This window comes from Pteropus medius, unplaced genomic scaffold, assembly GCF_902729225.1.
Source record: "Pteropus medius unplaced genomic scaffold, Ma_sr-lr_union100, whole genome shotgun sequence".
Taxonomy (NCBI): Eukaryota; Metazoa; Chordata; class Mammalia; order Chiroptera; family Pteropodidae; genus Pteropus; species Pteropus medius.
In genome coordinates, this window is record NW_024352787.1 from 11,167,803 (window position 1) to 11,183,486 (window position 15,684).

The 15,684-nt window shown below is 32.0% G+C and overlaps 1 protein-coding gene across 9 annotated transcripts in view; it reads right to left on the reverse strand.

Moving 5' to 3' along the window:
* ORC5 (origin recognition complex subunit 5) overlaps positions 1 to 15,684 on the reverse strand; it is a 170,737-nt gene that overhangs the window by 143,291 nt on the left and 11,762 nt on the right. For all 9 annotated transcript variants that reach the window (XM_039849357.1, XM_039849362.1, XM_039849360.1 and 6 more), the window contains exons 4-6: positions 11,559 to 11,633; positions 8,485 to 8,596; positions 3,433 to 3,563 (exon numbers count right to left, since the gene is read on the reverse strand). In XM_039849357.1, coding sequence (XP_039705291.1) covers positions 3,433 to 3,563; positions 8,485 to 8,596; positions 11,559 to 11,633 — 318 coding nt within the window. The remainder of the gene's footprint in view (positions 1 to 3,432; positions 3,564 to 8,484; positions 8,597 to 11,558; positions 11,634 to 15,684) is intronic.

Sequence of the window (15,684 nt, forward strand, 5' to 3'; positions counted from 1 at the left end):
AGAAACAGACCGAAACACTATCGTAATAGGGGACCTAAATACCCCACTGTTGGATATGGATAGATCATCCAAACAGAAAATCAATAAGGAAATAACATCCTTAAATGATACATTAGACCAACTGGACACAATTGACATTGAAAGAGCCTTTCATCTCAAAACAGCTGCTTATACATTCTTCTCTAGTGCATATGGAACATTCTCAAGAATCGACCACATACTGGGACACAGAGATAGCTTCAACAAATATAAGAGTTGAAATCATACCAACCATATTCTTTGTTCATAATGCTTTGAAAGTAGAAAGAAAAAAGAAAGTGGGAAGAACTCTAGAGGACATACATATGGCCAACAAATATTTGAAAAGATGCTTAACATCGCTAGCTATTAGGGAAATGCAAATCAAAACCACAATGAGATACCATCTCGTTCCTATTTAAATAGCTATAATCAACAGGGCAAGTAATAACAAATGTTGGAGAGGATGTCTCATACACTGCTGGTGGGACTGAAAATTGGTACAGCCACTATGGAAAATATGGAGGTTCCTCAAAAAACTAAGAATTGATCTACTATATGATCCAGCAATCCCTCTACTGGGTATATACCCCAAAGACTTGAAAACCCATATCCGAAAACATATTTGCACACCGATGTTCATAGCAGCATTATTTACAGTGGCCAGGACATGGCAGCAACGGAAGTATCCTACGATAGATGACTAAATAAAGCTGTAGTACATATATACAATGGAACATTACTCAGCCATAAGAAGAAATGAAATACTGCCATTTGCAAAACATAGATGGACCTCGAGATAATCGTGCTAAGCGAAATAAGCCAGACGGAAGAAGCTGAAAATCACATGATATCGCTTATATGTGGGATATAAACCTAAAAGCAACAAACGAACAGGACAAACAAACAGAGACTAGAGACTCAGGGACATAGACTATATACTAGCGGTTACTAGAGGGGAGGAAAGAGGGGGAGGGAGTAGGTAGATGGGGTAAAAGGGGTCAAATATGTGGTGATAGAAAGAAATCTAAATATGGGAGATGAACACACCATGTAAATATATAAATGCCTTACTGTTAAAATGTACAACTGAAATTTATCGTTAATCAATGTCACCATAAAAAAAAATTTAATTAATTAAAAAAAATTATCTGAAGTATGTATTCTTAGTCCCACTTTAGAAATAAGGAAAACGCAGTACAGAAAATTAAGTATCATACCCAACATAACACAGGTGGTAAGCAGTAGAGCTAAGGTATATTTAATATTAAAGTCCTCTGTTCATTCTACCATATATATTTCAATTATTTGGCACCCTCTTCTAAGTAACTGTGTCACGAGCAACCACTAGCCACAAGGACAAACAAAACAATAGGCATCAGAAACGTAGAACTGTACTCCAAAAGACTGCTAAACTCTGGCTTAGCAATTCATTTTTCTGAGATTTCTAAGAAAATTATATCTGGGGGTGGGGTGAAGGTCTGAAATACCTTTACATTTAATGCAATATATTTAATGTGGGAAATATAATAAATTCAATGTGACAGATGTTTAAAAAATGAAAAATTAAAGTTTATTTAGAAAATGAATTATTCTGTGCTTTGCATCTATAAAAGTATAAAAATAACTTCAATTGATCTTTTTAAAAATTACGATTACAATTTTTTAGGACTATTATATAGATTGTCAGAGAAGACAAACCAAAGTGAATAGTCAAAGTAGTACTTTATGTCTCCTGTCTTGTGCTATGTATAGAACTAGCCTCAAAAAAATACTTAAATACCAATTCCTAAAATAAATTTAAAAGCACACACATAGAAAAGATGACTGAAAAGAATCTTTTGTAGGTGATTTATCAAATTTTCAAGATATACACCACTTGCAAACTTTGAAACAAAAACACTATCCATTTGAAAAACATATATATCTTTATTCTCCTATATTCTACATATGGTAAAAATAAGAACACTACATTATTTTTTTCTCCAATGCCTAAAGATAATTTTTTAAAGGCTTAGACCCTACTTCAAGCTTCAAGTTTGTGAATATGATGTAATAACCAAAAAAGCTGTAACCTTATCCCTAAATAAAATCATTCCTCAGTCAAACCCAAAAGACTTTATAAAATACCATATTTAAATATCTATTTTCTCCTTTTACATTTTATTTTCCTAGAAATAGTTTCCCTAAGTAATTCTTCCTTCTTGTAAAATCCAGTTTGAAATGACTGCTAATACTGGATTCAGGGACATCAGTACTAAGGGAGCAGTAACTGCGAGTTATTTCCCAGGAAAGACAGTGGAGTATTCGTTCCTACCTCCATCTCACCCAGGGATTGTTCACTGATCCTCAGTCTCTTTGTAAACCCCTCCCTCTGCTGTCATTTCCCTTGGGCACCAGGAATCCAAACAATCAACTTCTGGAGAGATGTTAAATGATGAGCTTGAATTAGAACAGCTTGTCTTTTGTTTCTTCCCTAATCAGAAGATGCTTGAATCTACATTTAAGTCAGAAGAGGCCTGAAATCTAAAATGTCCAAAATGTACTAAATGTGAACATAAGTTTAGATGGTCATCTTCTCCTAATGCTGTCTCAAATACACACTCAAACACACATTGAATCACTCTGAGAAATACTTTTCAGAGCGGGAAAAAAAAAAAGCAGAGAAAATGTGCTAAGAGATATAGAATGCTACTTTGTAAGTAACTGTCTTCCAGCCTTAGATATCTTTTCTGTTACCTGGAGAGACGACCTTAAGTATTAATTGAAGGTTTTTAAAAGGGAAACCAGACATTCTTGCCTTCTTTCTTTTACATCCTCACAATTAAAGTGGAAGAAAGATCAAAGAAAAAATTAAATATGATAATTTTCTAAACTCCCTGTGTAATATAAACAGCTATTATAATGTTTAAAAAAATTTAAGTAATCTTTTATGTAAATTAGAAAATATTTTATATAAAGGTTATTAACTCAAGGTCAATAGCTAATGAAAGACCTGTAATTAAAGCTTCAGACCGCACTCAAGTTCATCTAGATTCCAGACCATTATCGCTACATATATAAAACCTTAAAGCTATGTCCTATAAAAATTAACGAAGAAGTAAAACTGCTTAAGTTTTTACACCTTTTTGTTACTCTTCATTTTGATTTTAATGAAGTTCTACATTTTCTATAATTAGAAAAAAGAGAAGAGAGAAAAACACTCCTACGGAAGAGTGAAAAGACATAATTAAAGTTTTCTAATCAGGTCAAAGTTTGTACTAACCCACAGATTTCTACCTTCTTATGGTATATTAGCCTCAAAAGAGCGAGTCAAAATTTCCAGAATTTTCAGTTTCCAACCTACCATGCACAATTTCCATATGGAAAAATATTAAAAGATATAATTTTTTTAAAACCAAAATGCTCACTCACCAGATGTCTGAGCTCTTTCAAATCTCGGCAGACGGTATAGAAAACTCCAAGAAGAATATTAATGTAAGCGGCATAGAAATCAGCCGAATATTCTGGAGGATGATCGTGGGACAGGATCTTTTGAAGGTTCCCTGTTCACAGCACACAAATGAACTTAGAATAATTAATACAGCCCCTTAGTTATATCATCTAGCATTGTACAATAAAAGTTTAAAATACACGGGCCTAGCAATAATTAAGGAATAAAACTATTACAAGATTAGAAATATAATACAAATTGTGAAACTGAGGTAAAACAATGATAAACCTAATGTCTTTTAAAAATTACTAAATTTTGCTTAAGACAAATATCAAACAATGATATCTATAGAAAACCTCGAGAATCTTATTACTGGCAAAAGCAATACGAAGGACAAAAAATAATATAGATTCCATTTTATTTTTCTGCCTATTAAGTATGTCAAATTGTAAAAACAAGAAAGGAGTACTATATAAACTAGGGGTACTACCACCAAACTGGAAAATGCTCTTCATTTTTTTAAAGTAAAAAGAATTCATAAATATTTTAATGAAAATCATAACACTTTGTCATTCCCTTTTATAAAACAATTTCTTTAAAAAATTTCTTCTTACAACTTTAGTATATTTCTCTTTTTACATTCTTTATACAATATCATACATTTGGACTTCTAAACTTGTATTTAATCCTGCTAGAAATATATTGTAGAAACATAGTTAACATTAAACCACCTATTAATCAAAATTTCCCAGTTATAGCACATGAATCCATTAGTCATTCATTCTTTACTGCAGTTCTCTCTGACTTCTTGGTGCAATGATCTCTTTACACTTCCCAAAGAAATCTTTGAATACGGTTGGTATTTTATATCTAGTTTCACAGGGTTCAAGACTTTTGCAATACTTACAAGTAAAAACTCTTATAGGATGTTCTGATCATGTCATTTTCCTTTTGTTTAAGGTTTCGATTAAGTGAGCATTTTTACCATGGATACCATGCTGTTTAGCAACAGCTCTTAACTTCAATCACTCTCTTATTCTCTTGTTCCTCAGAATCAGTTATATAGGTGCAAAATCAAACAATATATGTGGACTACCAATAGATATCCAGAAACAGAAATTTAGAAATTACTATATTATGGAAATCTTTTAAACAGGGCAGTTGATCCAAAAAAAATTTTTTTCAAAGACTAGTTTCATGCTTAGAACATTATCCCGAGCAGATTCCAGATAGAAGACTGTTACTTGATGCATTTTTATATCACAGCTACTGAAAAAAAATATGCAAAAGCCAAAACTTGACTATGGAGTCTATGTAGTTTTATATTCTAATAACAAAATTTAAATCTAATGTCACCAAGTTTTTTTAAACTATGCATGAGAAAATATTTAATATACTGAAAACTTCCAAAGGTGACTTAAAACTTGGAGATAAAGATGTTTTTATATAAAAGTTACCAAACAACTGGATAGATGGAAGGAAGGAAGAGGGAAGGCAGGGGAGAAAGGATGGACAGTCGGACAGACAAAACATATATGGGCAAAAAAGATGGTCTATAAAAACATGGATGAGGAAATTTGGAAGTTAAGTCTCCAGCTCAGACTGTACTCCTGAGCTCCTTCTGAACATCTCTGTCTAGATATCCTTCACTAGTGATCCTTAGTGCTTCATGTGAAAGTTGATTAGATGTTACCAATCGCCCACTTCAGTCCTGATGAAAGTCTTAATAAGAATTAGAAATCACACTGTGTTGCTGCAAAAGTAAAACAGCTGCTTAGAGACTACAGACAAAATCTCCGAGTACAACTCTATATTAAGTAAGCCATGCCAGCTCTAACAGTCTAGACTATTCAAGCTTATATAAAACAAATCCCATCTCTAATAGCTAAAAAGTGCTTCTAATTGGTCTTCTGGTGTCTTAAAATTTCGTTATCCAAGTACAGTCTAACACACATTTCTAAATTGAAGAAGGACTTCTGCTTCCAGTCATGATAAAGTAAGAGGATCCAGAAATACTATCCTGTAATAAACACCTAAAAACTGGATAGAATATAGAAAACAACTATTTTCAGACATCAAACAGATAGTAAATGACTATGATACCTGAGAAAGGGGAAACAAATGAAGTGAGTCCCACCTTCAGCCAAGATATCTAACTAGAAGTAATTTTAAAACTAGTACAAGGAGAGTTCCAAAAGGAGCCCTTAATCTCAATGAATTAAACAAAGAAAAGCGCAGAGGGAACTAAGGCAGCTAGAATTTGCAGGACAGAGTACAAGAGAAGTAGCTATGTAAGAAAGAGCTCTGGAAATCTGCATAAGGGTTCCCCTTGTCTTGGCTATATACCAATTGTTATATGCACAGAGTAAAACCCCATAATGACAAGCAAAAACAACTTCTGGGGGAAAAAAAACAATCATTAGAGAGCTATAAGTCAAACAGTTCTCAGAGTTTACATGGGGCTGTGAATCATTTACGTTCCCACCAGTCAGAATAAAGAAACTCTGCTGAATACATGGAGCATTCATTCAGCAGAGATTCCAGAAGGGCTAAATCTTATAACTGGAGCTAAAATTAAATGCTTACCAGGAAAAAGTCCAACATGCAACAACAAAAAACACAATTTCATTCAGTCAAAAATTACTAAACATATGAAGACACATAATGGACACCTATAATACAGAAAAATTATTCAACAGAAACAAATCTAAAATCAAAGAGGTAATGGAATTAATAGACAAGGGCATTAAAACAACTATTATATTTATGCTCATATGCTCGAGGATACAAAGGGAAACAAAAGCATGAGATCTGTAATGAAAAATCACACAGGGTGGGATTAACGGCAGATTAGATAATTATAGAAAAAAAGGTCAGTGAACTTTTAAAGACAGAAACAAAAATGATCCCAAATAAAACAGAGAGAAAAAAAGATTTAAAAATTTAAATAGAGAGAGATTCAATAAATAAATAAATAAAGAGGGACAATATTAAGTGGTCTAATAGACATATAATATAGTCCCAGAAAAAAGGAAAGGGGGTGGTTAAATTTTTGAAGAAATAACGGCTAAAAATGTTCCAAAGTTGATGAAACTATACATTCACATATCAAAGAAGCTCAACAAATCTCAAGTAGGATAAACGATAAAAGATATTTTCTTTGCTTTTATTTCTTTAAAACCCAAATAATAATGTATTATGGGGTTTATAATAAATGTAAAAGTAAAAATGTAGGACAACAATAGCACAAAGGTTGTAAGGCAAAATTTATAAGTCACTGAGATTTTCAGATTATATATTATTGGAGTGTAACTTATCCTGACTGATACAATGATCAAACCAAAAACCTGATCTACTACATTATAAACCACCTAAAGAAAAAGAAATGCATTTTACCAAAAGATGAGTAGTCTGCATGTGGCAGAAACCAGAAAACAAGAATTACAAATTGGGCCCCTAGTGTCACTGCTGAGAGGAGAGAGTATCCTCAATATCACACACCATATTCCAAAAGATAATATATGCATCAAGTTATGACTGAATGACTTAGCCACTAAGATTATTCCTTTGCCCTGGTTCCATGCTTACTTTCTCCGACTATAATTTGGCTTGCCAATTAATGCTTCCTTTCTGAATGCCTTTTTGTGTGATTATGGTATTTTTCGCTTAAAAAAAAACAACTTGAAATGTAAGAGGCACTAGAATTTAATAATCAGATTAAATTTAGCTCCATATATACTTTTCAAAAATCCATCAGCCTATACTCTCTAAAACTGGCAAGATCACTTTAGTTATTTAATTGTCCTCGAATTCTTTCCATCTATGCTGCTTTGTATCTTTTTTTACTTTGTAAAATTTTTAATCAAATTCTATAATTCATTATACCATACTTTAATCCAACTTTGCTAAGGTATAGAAAATCATCATTTTAATAATTTTCTTGAATTCTAATTAATTTTTTTTTTAAGCCTACAGTACCCAGTATTCCTAGGTGGTCTCCCATCCAAATACTAACCAGGCCCAACCTTGCTTAGCTTCTAAAATTTTTTCAATACTGAAACCTAAAATGGGTCATGAAAAAAATTTAACTTCAAACAGTGATGGCAAAGGTACAAAGAAATCTTTTCAGTGAAATCCTTTGATTTATTCTTTTCTTCCTACTCTTTTCTCTTTTCCTTATTTTGCAGTTTTCATGGAAGAGAAGCTACTTCTCTTCATCTATTTTTTGGTTCCTTTTTTATCTCAGTTAATTAGTTAAGGCAGGAAGTATTCTTTCATTGCTGTTCTTGTGAAAAAAGGCAAAAACGTGATCTTAACAATGAATGTTTACAGCTGATTAGTTCAGAAGGGTAGTGTTAATGAGGCCAACCAAGGTCAAGGAATGCTATTTTTTCCAGAGCCTGCTAACCACCTGATGCTTCACAGTTATAATCTTTGAATCAAAAGTATCATATTTGTATAGTGACATCACAATATTAATCTAAAAAGCTATTCAACACCACAAAAAGCTATTGTGTTCTTCCAAAGATAAAAATCATCAGGATGCAAACCAAAAAGAAATAAGAAACAGAAGGGCCATCAGTTGGTACTCTAAGAATGCAGTAATGAAAAATGAAATTTACAAAATCAAAAATATATCTCACATAGTATTTAACCCAAGTACATGGTAAATAAAGATTTCAATGCAATTTTAATGTGCTTTGCCAACCTAGTCTGATTCTTACTTGTATGAATGTTACAACTGCAATATATACATCTTAATGCACTAGCTAAAAAATGTAAAAACATACCATAAGCACAAATATGTGAGAACTGGTTACTCAAAAAATTTTAGTCATAAAAGAATAACCCCTCAGTTACAAAATAAAATCTCTATAAATGCAGAATCATAAGCAACATTTTATTTGAGATTGGAAGCAAACCTTAACAGATTAAGACATCAAAGTATTCTCATTTGAACATGCTGGCTTAATCTTCCAAACAAAGACTATTTTACTGAGTATCAATCATCAAAACAATGTTTTAAAATTTACCTATGCTATAATCAGGGAAATACAAGACAAATGGCTCAAAGCATCCGGTATTTGGACGAAACTTTTCCCAAACAATTTCACTGAGAAAGATAACAGTCACATTTCTGTGGGTCTGTAAAGAAAAAGAAATGAAAGTAACTGCATTTAAAAATCTTAATCAGAGCACTAATTCCATCTGAATTTTTCTTTCAAATAAATACAGCAAAGTTGTAACATATAACAAATTATTTGCATGTTAATAAGCCATATTTAGAAAACCTAATCAAGGAATTCATCCACTTGCAAATTTTCATAAATAATTACTTGGTGTTTCCATAAAACTTTTGGATTAATTAACCTTTCAGTTACCCATGAATGCTAGGACAGTTACCCAAGGACTTATTTTATAGAAATTAAGAAACACATTTGCTTGAATAATTAAGACAAAACCTTTTTATGGGAATTTTTGAAGAAATCATTAGCTTTCAATCAATAAACAAAAAAAAGGATAAACTTAACAGCTCTCATTAAAATGGCTACTGCAACCCAGAAAAAAATGAGTTGAAGAAAAACAGATGAGCCATACCATATAAACACATATTAGAAAATTTCTAAATTTTTTAAAGGTTATTTTCAAAGTATTAAGTAAAATTGATGAATATACATTAAAAACACAAACAAGTATGAGTATTCATATCTAAAACACCAGCATTAAGTAAACAGACATCTTTTGAAGTATATTTAAGAATTATAATTAGTATACCAGAAAGAACATTAAGAGAACAAGCTCACCATGTATGTTATCCTTCTGCAGAGCAGCCAAAAATGCCCTATGCATGCTAGTTGGGATTTATCAATAGATACCTCTGCCATTTTCAACACAGATTTTAATTTTTCCAATATTCTTTTTGATATCTCTCAAGTTGACAAAACCTGTTTTGTTCAACAACTATTCTTAGGATCCTATTTCAGAAATAAATTATAGCATATGCTGATGAAGATTTACTATTTATTGATTCTGAACTTATGTGTAATCTTATATTCCATATTTCATTATTTAGAAAAAAATTATTTTGGCTGCCAAAGAATTAATAATTCCACAAAAATCTAGCATCTTTATGAAAGGAAAAGATTTTTACTTTCAAATACTTTTTGTCTTATAAACTCATTAATTTTTAAGAATCCTTAAATTTATTTCTATAGAGATAAAAAAGTATGCTCTAACCACAATCATGATTCAAACCATTGAGTTGTTTTTGCTTTAAAATATAATTATCCAAAAGCATTTTATAAAATCAGTTTAAAAATACTGAAAAGTTTAAAAAAATGTATTTATCAGTCTGGAAGGATTTTAAGTTGCTAGTGGTTCATCTGAAAGTGTGTTCGATATACAATATCTATAATAATTTATACTTCATTTTACTCAGATAAATATTTAATATAAAAACACAAAATGTTTTTGCTATATTTCTCTTAAATGAGATACATTTTTAAAAATCAAGCATGTTTTCAGAAATATCAAAACAATTCTCTTTTCTGGTAGAGTACAGATTACTGTGAATCTTTTAATTTTCTTCAGTTTCCATAATTAAAACTAAAAAAAAAAATGTGAAAGGCCTAAAGACTGTGCAGGGACACAAAATCACCATTACTGGGCATGAAGGGAAAAACTAGGGTAAGTGATACTGGAAGGGCAAGGAGACAGACAGCAAGCAGCACTCTGGATACCAGACGGAGTCCTAGACCAACGCAACAGGAAGCAGCAGATATGAATGCCAAAAAAAAAAAAAATTATATATATATATATATATATATATATATACACACATATATATATATATATATATATATATATATATATATATACAAACACAATAAAATAATGAAAGAGAGGAGGAGACAACTGCTCAAACAAGACAGGTCCCTGATCTCAGCAGTAAGATGCCAAGAGTTAATCAAACTGGGAAAAGCTAGACTGTGTGAGGACACTTCCAGGATAAGCTACTGAGAGCTACACTTAATCTTCTTCCGTCCTCTCCATATTGGCCCTGGAAAACTATTACTAAAAGTGAATTTTAGGCATTGGCCTTAGGCACACCATGATTTCAGTGGCACTTGGAAAGCCTTCCCAAACTTTTAACAGCTTCTCAAATTTGAGTAATGCATTTAATTTTTCAAAGGTGAAAATGCTCTAAGCACTATCTCCCCAAATAGTTAATTTTTATTATAATGTTACTTAATATTTAAATAATATAGACAGAAAACTACGTAGTTTTCTGTAATGTAGACAGAAAACTATTTATGGTCAAAACATTCACAAAATTATAGAACCAAAATAAATTTATAAGTTAAATACAAAACTAGAAAAATCAATAAAATTTAAATTAACATTAACTGAAAATGATGAACAGTACTGTTTGTTCAAATTAAATTTTTGCTCACTTTGTGAACATGGTTCTAAAGGAAACAGCCACAGTTCTTTTGAGTTTAGCATTCCTATACCAACTGGTATGGTGAACAGTGAATTCTCTCATCAATTTTCTTTATTTAAACTACTGTAAAACCCTGTTTTTGCCATAATATTATTTGGCTTTCACCTGACACATATTAAAAAATATGCCTGCTCTTTTCCCAAGTCATGACAATTAGAGTGGCATTAATGCTGTTTGGTGCCAACACAACTGTAAATTGAAATAGAAAGCTGGTTCTGACAGAGTGGCCATGATATAGAAATTGAGATGAACCAAAGTAGACGTACCATTCTTTTTTTAGATTACTGAAATGAAAAGAAAAATTTAAATTCTTGCAGAAAGTCAGTCTAGTCCATTGCCACTTACTCTAGCAAACACCTAAAATCTTTTCATAGAAAGCAGTGTTAGTCACTTACAATTAGAAATAAAAAGGTAAAACAATTGAAGAATAAATGTTATCAAGTCATAAATTAACTTTGAAAAAAGGCTAATTGCACTCAGAATAGAGAAATGCAAATTAATATCATATTAAGATATCATTTCTCACCTATCAGATTAGCAAAAGGAAAAAAGTTGACAACACAATCTACTGATTAGGCCATAGGTGAAAAAGTCATTACTTACCAATTCTTGTAACCTAAGAAACCCAGGCAAAATATTCGCTTCCATATCTCTTAGATACTCTGCTTTATCTAGAACCTTATTAAAAAAAAAATGTGGCATCAAAATCAATTTGCAACGCCCTTTACAAAACATTTACAATTATGTTACAAATATTAATAATGCACAATTCAAGAACTGAACTTTCCATGTTAAAAAGTTATAACATGAATTTTTAATGCTATTTACATTTGTGGAAGACATTTTAAATAAGTCAAATAAGTTTAAAAAATAGACTACTTATGACATGTTTTAACTCAAATTTCTAAATAGAAAATGAGTTATAGCTGTATTTAAAAGGTTTACTTCACAAGTAGGTAAACTATAGAAAAGATAATGATGCAAGATACTCTAAGGACATCTTCTTAGGTGTATAAGAAATACAACCATGTGCATTTTTTATTCCATTTGATAATAAATGTCCACTGTGAACCAAAAGTTACTACTCCTTCTGACGAGAGAGGGAAATTCTGAATTTCACCATGTAAAACTTTTCTTGCGTGAACTTTAACTGCATGCTACACCCTGTTTAACTAGATAACAGATCATGCTAAGTTAAAATTTTTGTTCAGTGTTACGACAATGTTATTGGGATTATGTTTTTTAAAAAGATACTTATTTTTTAGAGATATCTAGGATACATACTATATACAAAGAGTACACACATATAGATTAATAAATGAATATATATGATATACATATACAGTAGAATAAATATATAAAACATATTTTTATGGATGACATGATGTGATTCAGGGAACAATGAACGGGGTGTACAAATGACACAAAAGTATGGCCACATGTTAATAATTATTAAAGCTGGGTGATGGGTTTATTTGGATACACTATACTATTGTTTATATGTTTGGTTTCCATTAAAAAATAATGAAAATTTAAAAACCTGTTTGAAGAGGTCATCAATCAGTCCATAAAAAAAAAAAATTCAGTCTTAAAATCAGTACTTAAAACATTTATTCTTTTATCCAAAGAAAACCAAAACAATAATTCGTAAAGGTCTATGCACTCAAATATTCATGGCAGCACAATTTACAATAGCCAAGATAGGGAAGCAACCTAAATGCCCATCAACAGACAACTGGATAAAGAAATTATGGTTCATATATACAATGGAATATTACTCAGCCATTAAAAAAAAATGAAATACCATTTGCAATGACATGGATGGACCGAGAATGAAAGAAGTCAGAGAAAGATAAATACCATATGATTTCAATTATATGCGGAATCTAAGGAACGAAAAGAACAAACTTATCAAAAATAGACTCACAAATATAGTGGACAATTTGATGAGGGACAGAGAGGAGAGGGGTTGAGGAGTTGGGAGAATGGGTTTAAGGGTTAAAGTGCAAATTAGTAGTTGATAGTTGGTCACGGGGATGGGGAGCACGGCAGAAGGAATGCAGTTAGCATTAATATGATGGCTATGTGGAGGGCCGAGGGAGGAAGCAATTGGAGGGGTCGTTTTATGAACTACATAAATGTCTAACCAATGTACTGTATACTTGAAACTAATTTAAATAAATAAATTTTTGAAAAAAACATTTACTCTAACATTTTTTACTTTTTGTTATAGAAATTTTAAAATATACACAAAAGTAGAAAGATTGGTACCATGAATTCCCATATATATTTCACCCAACTCCAACAAACATCAACATATGGTCAATCTTGTTTCTTCTATCCACCCCCGACTTTTCCCTCCACCATCTTGCTGGATAATTTAAAGCAAATCCCGGACATACCATTCTCCATAAAAAAGTCAGTGTGCAGCTATAAAAAATCAGGACTTTTTTAAAAAAAACATAACCACAGTATCACTATCATGCCTAAAAAATTAAACAATATTCCTTAATATCATCTATTAACCAGTATTCAAATTTCCTCACTTGTTCCATAAATGTCTTCTTAGGGTTAGCTTATGAGTCAGGATCCTAAAAGGTCCATATATTACATTTTATTATATTTGGTTTGTCATCTAAGTTTGTTTTCAATAACAGTTCCACCAACCCTTTTTGTTTCTTTGTTATTTATTAGTTAAAAGAAATCAGGTCACTTGCCATATGGAATTTTCCACATTCTGGATTGGCTGACTACATTTCCGTGATGTTCTTAAAGCCCCTATATTTACTTTAAAATAACTGGTAGATCCAGACTTTTGATCAGATTCAGGTTCGAGTTTTGGACAAGAATACTTCACAAATGGTGCTGTATATTTCTTCTTGAATTATATCAACAAGCATATAATACCTGTTGTCTCCCTTTTTTGTGATGTTAAGATTGACTGAAAGGTTCAAGTGTTGTCAGCCTGATTCATCCACTATAAAGTTCTCCAACAGCTTTTCACCTAATGATTTCAGCATCAACTGATGATCGCTGCCTATGTACATTACTAATTAGAGACTGTGATTATTAATTAGGGATTATTAATTAGGGACTGCAAAACTATAATCTTCTATGACTTTCTGCATTTATTAAAGGACATTTTTCTAGAAAGAAGCTTCCTTCATCCCCTATTTGACTACCCAAAAATAAAGTTCACACAGGACAAGAGGGATAAATGCCTGATTTTTTCCCTTTATGTACCACTTTTCAGAATGAGTGTGTGCCTGTATTAACTTTCTGTGGTTGCTATAACACATCACTACAAATTTGGTGGCTTAGACTAAAAATTTATTTTTTCACAGTTCTGGAAACCCAAAGTCTGAAATGAGTTTCACTGGGCCAAAATCAAGGCGTTGGCAGGGTCATATTACCTTCTACTTTCTTAGTAACTTTCAAGTAAGTATATAATACGGTATTATTAACTACAGTCACTACATTAGAATCCCCAGAACTTATTCATCTTATAACTAGAAGCCTGTACCCTTTAACCAACATCTCCCATTTCCCTTACCTTCTAGCCCCTGGGTATCTACCATTCTACTCTGTTTCTATAAGCTTAGCTTTTTTAAATTCTACATGTGAGATCATAAGTATTTGTCTTTCTCTTTCACTTGGCATAACGCCCTCAAGATCCATCCATTTTGTCGCAATGGTTGAATTTCCTTCCTTCTAATGGCTGAATAATCCTCCACTGGGAAAAATAATCTAAACTGAGCTTATTCAAAATGGAGTCAAAGCCACCATTCTGGAGGAACTGCCTAGCACATCTTGTTCTTGAATCTTTGTACTTGGGCTAAAATCCAAAGGTCTAAAATCAACATTGTTTTAAAAAGAACTGTTTGTAAAGCCAGCAGGAAAGGGGACCATCCTGACCACAAGGACTGATGATTATGGACTCTCTATCTGAAGACAGAATCAGTGACCAATCACATATAGCCAAGAGTAGCTCAGCCTATGCACCATAAGAATTCTTTTATTTTTTATTTTTTAAATTTTTATTATGGTGACATAGGTTAACAAAACCCAGTTAAGCTTCAGGTGTAAAATTCAACAGTAAGGCATATATATATATTGCATTGTGTATTCATCATCCATAGATTTCTGTCAGCACATATTTGACCTCTTTTATCTCATCTACTGTTCCCCCCTCCCCCGGCCCCCACCCTCTGGTAACCACTTTTTGTTTAATCCTTTCCCTTCCTCATAAAAACCCTTTGCTTTCATCCTGTATTCGGGACACCATCTGGTTTTTTGACTAAATCTATGCTACCCAAATCCAAATTGCAATTCTTTGCTACCCAAATAAATACTTCTGGCTTCTGAATTTAGGTTTTAATTTTAGGTTTACAATATATATTTTCATCCACTGATGGCCATTTAGGTTGTTTCTGTATTTTGGCTATTGTGAATGATGCTGTAATGAACATGAGAATGCATATATCTCTTTGAGAACCTGATTTCATTTCCTTTGAATATATATCCATAAATAAGATTGCTAGATCATATGGTAGTTCTCTATTTTAATTTCTGAGAAACTTCCACACTATTTTTCATAGTAGCTGTACCAATTTACAGTGCATAAGCATTCCCTTTTCCTCACATCCTTGCCAACACTTGTTATCTCTTGTCTTTTTGACAATAGCCATTCTAACAGGTGTGAGGAGATATCTCATTGTGGCTTTGATTT